The 9,192-nt window shown below is 37.6% G+C and overlaps 1 protein-coding gene across 2 annotated transcripts in view; it reads left to right on the top strand.

The window, feature by feature from the left end:
- Positions 1 to 4,612: 4,612 nt before the first annotated feature.
- LOC138691718 (zinc finger protein 664-like) overlaps positions 4,613 to 9,192 on the top strand; it is a 30,250-nt gene continuing 25,670 nt past the window's right edge. For both annotated transcript variants that reach the window (XM_069814014.1, XM_069814012.1), the window contains exons 1-2: positions 4,613 to 4,735; positions 7,803 to 7,900. In XM_069814014.1, the coding sequence (XP_069670115.1) occupies positions 7,805 to 7,900 (96 nt within the window). In that variant the 5' untranslated portion in view covers positions 4,613 to 4,735; positions 7,803 to 7,804. The remainder of the gene's footprint in view (positions 4,736 to 7,802; positions 7,901 to 9,192) is intronic.

Below are 9,192 nucleotides of genomic sequence, written 5' to 3'. Positions count from 1 at the left end.
CATTGAGTTCTTCAGCAATTTCAAGAGGTTTCTCTTGAATCATAGGCCCACTTACTGTAATATCTTCGCCCTCGCACACTTGAACCATTCGTAAACGAAATCATTCACATTACTAAACACATTCGCTCTTCTTTTTTGGCCACCATGCATATTTTCCTCCCATTCGTTTAATATTTCATCTTAATTATACCGTTTATTTGTATCCTTCAACATTTGAATATTTCTGCAATTTTTCTCGCAGATGGTCCCTTCTTACTTTCTTCAATCATTTTTCGTCTCACCTCTAACTACCACTCTAGATTTATTATTACACATGATTTCTCTCTCAAACTAACTTCACAGTTCCTCTGAATCAACTGAATGAAAAGAAAAATTCGTAAAAGCTGGTCCAATTAGAAAAAGATGGAAAGAGGAGAAAAAGATATATAAAAAATTCGAATAGTTAACTACTGACCTAAAACATACTGTGACATTTTCGATAGAAAACGTCCGTGTTCCAATCCTTTAAAAACGAGTAAGAATTTATAGCTGTGCAGGGTCGGAGTGGAAAGTGACAAAAGTGTCATACAACACTAACCAACTAACCGCAAGATATGGAGGGTGTACTGTTGTACACTTAGCTAGTGATATTGCTCTCTGTCCTCTAACCATCGAAAAAAAAGGTCAGACAGTACCCGTGAAAATTTTTTTTCTTGGACAGTGACTTTTATATTCAGGTTCCATTGCAAACAGACACCTGCTGCTGGCCGGTGCATGAGGTGGCCGCTAAATAAAGAGAGAATTTGTATTGATCTTATGGAAAATCCAATTGGTTCCAGAGAAAATTGGCCTTTTGGCCAGGTGGCCGTTTAAATGAAGTGACCCCAAAGGCAGATTTCACTGTACGTAGTAATTTACCAAGGGTCTTAGAAATCTTTTCAATCTTATTTCCCTTCTGATTTTGTTGTCAGAAATATGCAATGTGAATTCCTCCCCCTTTCTTGCAATATGTCATTTCGGTTAATGTTTGAATTTCGGCATTTCTCGTGTGATTTAACCGTTCGTTTTCCTTAAATAGCGCTTTTTTTTTTGTAAAAAAAAATAAGCAAGTAAATGGGATGGCTGTTACCACATACAGCTAAAACAGTTTCTGAGGCTAATATAACTGAGGCAACACCATTATGATTCACCGGTGAGTAATATGTTTTCTTTATCAATAGTAGCAGTAGCAGGGCAATCTCTTCTCTACCCTCTACCTCTATCTGGACGTGTTTGTGGACAGCGTGTGGACTGTTAGAAGGGGAGTGGGTGAAATTCTTTACAGGGCCGGATTTACCAGTCACTAACAATACACATACAGAGTGTTTCAAAAATACTGGGCATAATTTCAGGTATGTATATCCCACATGTAGACAATCAAAATAGTTCATTACAACATGTGTCCAGAAATGCTTCATTTCCGAGTTATGGCCTTCACAACATTGAAATTCACCAGAACGTTTTTCTTTCCGCAGGTCGTTGTCAATACAGAAGATTTCCAAAATGTCCACTCCTGCTTGAATACAGACCTCACATCGATGTCTCATTGACCTGCGAACACGATCCCAAACTCCAGGAGTATTGCGTATATCCTCAGAACATGCCACAATTCGATGCCAAAGGGATTCCAAATCAGGCACCGGAGACGAATAAACCAATGATTTTAAATGGCCCCACAAGTAGAAATCGAGAGGGTTCAGATCAGGTGAGCGTGGAGGCCAAGCAATTGGGCCACCTCTACCTATCCATCGATCAGGAAACCTTCGATCCAAGTACCGGTGAGCTGTACAACTGAAGTGTGCAGGAGCGCCATCATGCAAGAAGTGAATGTGTTGACGATTGATCAGTGGAGTGTCTTCTAAAACATGAGGTATGGTGTTTTCCAGGAAGTTTGTGTACGCCTGCCCCGTAAGTCTGTTTACAAGTACATGGGGTCCAACTAATCGATCACCAATGATACCGGCCCACATGTTGAGGGAGAACCACACCTGGTGGGGGTTTTCATACGCCCATACATGCTGATTGTGGAAATTTGTTTTATGCCAGCCGTGTGAACTGTGCTTCATCTGTAAATAATACTAAGGCAGGAAAGTTCGGATTTACACCACACTGCTGCAAGAACCACTGACAGAACCTAACTCGTGCAGGGTACTCTGCTCGTGACAGGGCCTGTAAATGTTGCAAATGATAAGGATACAATTGATACTCTTTCAACAGTCTCCAGACAGTCTATGAGGAACATTGACTTGCAACGCTACCCTTCGTGTGCTGATAGGAGGAGTCATGTTCGCAGCCTCCAGAATCTCCTCCTGTACTTCTGGAGTTGTAGATCTTGGTCGTCCCCTTCCCAAACCATGAGAGTTAAATTTTCCATACTCGCACAGACGGTAATGGAGACGTACAAATGTCTTCCGATCTGGACATTGTCGCTGTGGATACCTCTCCTGGTACAAACAACGAGCCAGCGCAGCATTGCAGTCCGCCTTACCATACATGAAGTGTATCTCTGCCAGCTCTTGATTTCAATACATGTCGCACAGTCTAACGCCTACACAACACTGAATGTAACCTTCGCCTCGGAATGAACTGTCAGAGTGCCCTCTTAATGTCTCCTTTGACGGCAACGACCTGCGGAAAGAAAAACGTTCCGGTGAATTTCAATGTTGTGAAGGCCATAACTCGGAAATAAAGCATTTCCGGACACATGTTGTAATGAACTATTTTGATTGTCTATATGTGGGAAATACATACCTGAAATTAAGCCCCGTATTTTTTAAACACCCTGTATACATACATAAGTGTTCTGCCCATGGGCAAGACTTTCACTGCAAACACAGCATTGTCCTATCTTTCCTATTTTCTGCCTTCCTCTTAATCTCCGACTATATTAGCCACATATCTTAATGTCGTCTCTCATCTTATATCTTCTTCTGCCCCGAATTCTTCTCCCCTTTCAACTTTCCTTCCAGTGCATCCTTCAGTAGGCAATTTCTTCTCAGCCCGTAACTCAACGAATTCCTTTTCTCTTGCTGATCAGTTTCAGCATCAGCCTTGTCTTGCACGTACCTATAAATATTGAACCTTTAATCCTAGACAAGCCTGCTATATCTGTGTTTAGAAATCATTTAATGGTCTATAATTAAATATGCATTGACATGGATTGGAAAGAAAGGAGGCCGTTCAGTAACCTTTATATGAATCGAGTCAAAGTCAGTATAGTAGAAAAATGTCAGAAGGAAGTGAAATAGGGAGAGGAGTACGACGAGGATGCCCTTTATCACCTACTCTGTTCAACATATACTTGTAGGATTTAGTGAAGAACTATTTTCAGAAAGTAGGAGTGATAGTGGGAGGAAGATAGATAGATAGATAGATAGATAGATAGATAGATGGATGGATGGATGGATGGATGGATGGATGGATGGATGGATGGATGGATGGATGGATGGATGGATGGATGGATGGATGGATGGATGGATGGATGGATGGATGGATAGATAGATAGATAGATAGATAGATAGATAGATAGATAGATAGATAGATAGATAGATAGATAGATAGATAGATAGATAGATAGATAGATAGATAGATAGATAGATAGATAGATAGATAGATAGATAGATATTTGTCATCAACCTTTATATTAGTTATGGTGTACCACAACAGGAAGAAGAATAACGTGTGCAAGATTTGCTGATAATATGGTGTTAGGAGAAGAGAAAATGATACTAAAGAATATACTACTGGAGTTAAATGACAGCTATGAGCAGTATGGGATGAAAATAAATGCAAACAAGACGAAGACCATGGTCATAGGAAGAAAAGTAAAGAAGGTAAACTTGCGAATTCTAAATGAGGCAGTAGAGCAAGTGTACAGCTTCAAATACTTAGGGTGTACTGTAAGCAGTAATATGAGCTGCTGCCAAGAAGTCAAAAGGAGAATAACAATGGCAGAGGAAGCTTTTAATAGAAAAAGGAGTAGCCTATCCCCTGCCGACCTCTGGAGAAAGAACAAAGGAAGATACTAGTGAATTGCTTTGTATGGAATGTAGCATTGTATGGGGCAGAAACATGGACATTACGACGAATTGAAGATAATGTGGATATGGAGAAGGTTGGAGCGTGTGAAATGGACAGACAGAAATAAACGAAGCTGTGTTGGAAAAAGTGGATGAAGAAAGAATGATGCTGAAACTGATCAGAAAGAGGAAAAGGAATTGGCTGGGTCACTAGTTGAGAAGCAACTGCCTACTGAAGGATGCACTGGAAGGAATGGTAAACAGGAGAACAGTTCGGGGCAGAAAAAGATATCAGATGATAGTCGACATTAAGATATACGTATCATATGCGGAGAGGAAGGCAGAAAATAGGAAAGATAGGAGAATGCTGGGGTTTGCAGGGAAAAACCTGTTCCTGGGCAGAACACTATGAATGAATGAATTTAATATGCAACTTTAATCAATTTTACGAAAAACATTTTTCTTTCTGGTTTTCAATTTTTTTTTAATCTCGATGCCCTCCTTTTTATTTTTTTTTGTCATAGCCCTTACGTGAACCACTATCATGGCTTCCTTGATCACTTCATGCTGAACACGCCGTTAAGTAATGTTGCAATGTGAGTCCTATTAGTTCAGTCTGTAGTTTTTATTGGAAGTGTGTGGTGCCACAGACTAATACCCGAGGCAGTTATATAAATTCATTAAATCCTTCCACAGAAGTAAGTACCCATATTGTTACATTGTATTGTTTGTAAGGGTAACTTGCGGAACTTGCGTCATCTCATATTAACAAATGGACTTTGGAGCAAACCAATATAGAAGTTTTGGAGTAAAGACAAAGAACAGAACGGATAAACTCCAGAACACGGATTGCACCCTTTCCCTCTTACTTCAAAATTCCAACCTTGTGCACACAAAATAAATTATTCGCACTGAAAAGTGCCTTTTCGTAAATATAATGATGCGCATCCGACAAACGCAGACAAATCTGCTCTTTTTAGTATTTTAAGACATAATTTGGTAGGTGCAATCCGTGTTCTATTAAATAAGTATATAATAAATTTTCAATCTTAAGACATTTCAACTTGCAAATATTTATTTGCTATTTAATAAGATATATGAACATTTTCGCCGTTTGGGGCATCTTCAGATATAACAAAAACATGTAATCTGAACCTATAATAATAAATTATGCAGATAACAAGAATAAAGAACAATTTATGTATGCAATGCATGAGATTCATGAGCGTTATGTAAAATGTGAAATAATACAGGATAATTGTTGATATAATCTTTAGATTTGAAATTGAATTGGACGGATATTTTATACATATAGCTCATGTTACAAATAAATTATACAATTATGATTAAAATTTGTCAATAATGTTAAAATTTGTAATGATGATTGATAAAATAGATTTTAAGAATAGTCATTAGTTGAGGTTTGTCGTAGGGTATACGATAATTTGCGTAGATGATGTTCGTGTGTTATGTATGTATTTCATCTGAAAATTGAGATGGAGAAATAATAATAAGTACAAAATATATGCAAGTTATTATATAGAGACACAAATAATTATTATAAGACTACTTACTGAAAAACGTTCGCTAATGAACTAAATGTTATTTTATGTCGGAGATTACTGTTTCAATTTCTTATCTGACTTGATGACATCTTATTGATTATAAATGACTGTTACGTGCAATCAGATTTGTTGAGATATTATTTGAAATGAATGCTCGTTGGTTATGGATGTCGTAGAGTATACGATGATTTTGGTAGTAGATAAATCGTAAGTTAAGTATGAATTTCAATCATTCACTGAAAGTTAAGTAGAGAAAATCAACATTATTGTGATTTAAGACGGTTCTTATTCTGTCGGATCCCGGCCAAGCAGTCACTCATAACAAGTGCACCTCCTCACATGAGTGGACATTGTCCTATGTTCATAGACATCTATGACGTAGTGCAGAGGGCGGCCACCAGAGGGTACCCAAGAGGTTGAACTTAAACTGAGATGATTCGATCCGACACCGAGATGGGAATCCGGTGTGGCTTATAGGGATATTATGAACTAGCACCAACAGATAGCGCACGTGTACTTTGAGGGATGCGCTTTGCGTGTGCATTTGTTTTTCGGTATATAAACATTGAGGATATACGTAGTATTAAATAGGCATACTCTTAAAAACAACTAAAAATGACAAATTTTTTTATGTCCCTATATGTAAAAACCAGAGAAAACTTTTTGTCTTCAATCAGGTCCCGAAATATTCTGAATATATGCTTTAAACCTTAAAAAATATAAGTAATTAAATTGCGCTTCGAAAGTGCTAGCTATTAAATAAAAGTACTTAAAGTAAGGAATTGTTGACTACAGTTTCATTTTGGAAGAGGAAAAAGAAAAATTAATAAAAACATATGCAACCTCGACAGCGATCTAAGTTAGCTTAGATTATAATTATGTAGTAGTTGTAGAAGTCTCCGAAGTTTACGCCTGCAGTAAACTCTCGATAAACTGGGGTGTTTATTATCCAGGACGATCCGTAGTGAAATCCATTTCGTGAATAATGTTTTTAATGTACTGTACCCTAATTATTATAACCATGTTTTAACTTCAGATTTTCACAATCATCCTACATAATATTCAAAACTGCACGTCCTTGACCTACAAAACGCACGACTAATTGTGATAACTACTGCGATCACATTATATCATCCTATTAAAAATTGCATTTGATCTTTCTGCAACTACAGAAAAAAATACAAGGAATTCAATCTCGATAGTCCCTTCCCTATAAAAAAAAACACATTGGTGGCTGCATATCTTGATTTTAGCTTACGGTTCTTAAATAATAATGATTAAAGAGGGCATTATTCACCTTTGACGTAGTTCATATTTTTTCACTCGTGCACCTCGTTCTCAAAGTTCTTTTTTAGGTTCATGAACATTCAATTTACTCGTATCTATATTCTGCATACTGCAGATTTCCCCACCTATCTCGTGGAATCGCTCAATGTTATACAGGTTTATGTTATTATTTATTGTAAATTAAATTAAATTATGAGGTAAGAAAATATTTAATTATATTAAATTATACTAGGTTGTACAAAATAACTGTAAATATAATTTTGACGTGCACAGAAAATCAACAAGTAGGAAAATGTACACAACTGTAGCATATAACATAACATAGCCCTACAATATGTTGCGCCCCATGGAATGCTCCTGCCATCTAGTGGTAAAACTTCGCATAAGATATCCGTATTGGATAAAGCATCAGCACGTAGAGCTGAAAACCCGGGTTCAAATCCCGGTGCCAGAGAGAATTTTTTTCCATTCCACTACTCTTTCATCCTAGTACTAAATAGACGACTGTGATCACCTGATAGCTAATAGATACTAGGACATTTTTTGTTTCTTATGGAATTAATCATGTTTTGTTTAGTCGTTTTCAATTATTTATAATTAATTGTGTTATTTCTTTTTCTTTTCCTTCTCCATTGTTTTCTTTTTTTTTTCATTTTAAATATTTACCTACCATTTACTAAAAAAAAAAAAAAAAAAAAAAATTTTGTAAGCTTTGTCTTCTAGGCAACCTTCTCTTGGAGGAAGCTGAATAAAATTAATTCAAAATAATATAGCATTAAATTAATTCAGAGCAAATTCGGAAGTTCCAGCAAAATATATGGTAGGCCTACATGGTATATTGTAACCAATGTGAATAATCCTTTCTCAACAGCTTACTTTCTACAGATTAGTGTCAATAACTAAACTGTTACAGTCATGATGGATGCGATCAAGAAGGAACCCGAGGTTGACCCGTTGGCTATACATTGGAGTGATAACACTGATACAGATGAGAAGAAGCCCTTATCAAAGGTAATTTGAAAGTGAACTCTATGTTTGACATGCATCACAATGCATAGGGTGGACGCTCGAATGTACCTAATTTGAATTGTATGTGACTGGTAAACAGTTGAAGATAAAAACCTACAGTAACAGAAAGGAAAACTCAATACATTTCGATATGCACATCACCATATCTCTACGTTAGCTCCAGCTGTCACTGTGATGATATCGATGCGATGAACGATTTCTTGCCAAGCATGTTGGAGCATGTCTTCTGGAATGCTCTCAATAGCCTCTATGATGCACTCCCGAAGATCACGAAGGTCTCTGACTGGGGTGGCGTACACTTTATCTTTGATGTAGCCCCAGAGAAAGAAATTGAGTGGTGTTAAATGAGGATCAGCGCCGAGACGGTCTAGCATCGTATTGGCGAATTCCACTCGTTTCAGTTTGTCATCTGGCTCCAGACGTTGCATTAACTGCACTTTGTATGTGTACAGTTTGAGACGTTTGTGGACAATTCATTGCAATGTTGATTTTGGTACTTGAAGTTCCCACGAAGCTCTTCCTAATGATTTCCGCGGGCTTCACTCATATGCGGCTTGAACATTTGCAACCATTTCGTCGGATGCTCTACGACCACCACCATGCTTCTTCAACATCGATCCTGTATCTAAAAATGTATCGTATCACTTCTTAATGCTTTTAGCAGTGGGAGCATTATGGTTTAACACTCGCCGATACTCCCTTTGAACTCCAAAAATTGATTTAAACTCCGCATACCACAACACAGTTTGCGCTTTCATCTGCGGTGTCGCCATTTTGACAATCGATACAATCTACGAAAAAAAAAAAGTGTCTGCGCACCATCTACCGACAGGATTCGAAACTTGTTGAGTTTTCCTTTCATATAAACATTACCGTACGGCTCTATCTTCAACTGTTCACCAGTCACATACAATTGAAATTAGGTTCATTTGAGCGGTCCACTCTGTATAATACAGAGTGGGAGTGAAATAATCCTGCAGATTGAAAGGGACGATAAGGTACACTTAAATGACTGGAAAACCTATATTACATTGTGTGATTAAATGCATTGTTAATTAGAAATTTTAGTTGGAAGTTTCAGCAGTGTGGCAGCCTCGCTACTAACACACTGTTCTTTCTTCTTGGAATATAGATGTAAGAGGTCAATGAATTAAGGTCTGTCCGCCTTAGTGAACTACCTCCCATCTCCCTTTCTGGTCACAATGTTGCAAGCCAGTATACCGAGGATCACGTAAGAGTAATCTAAAAGACTAATTTGGCTGTCTCTTCAGTGT

Source organism: Periplaneta americana, chromosome 16 (assembly GCF_040183065.1).
Source record: "Periplaneta americana isolate PAMFEO1 chromosome 16, P.americana_PAMFEO1_priV1, whole genome shotgun sequence".
In the NCBI taxonomy this organism is placed as follows: domain Eukaryota; kingdom Metazoa; phylum Arthropoda; class Insecta; order Blattodea; family Blattidae; genus Periplaneta; species Periplaneta americana.
This window is presented reverse-complemented; position numbering and strand designations above follow the sequence as displayed.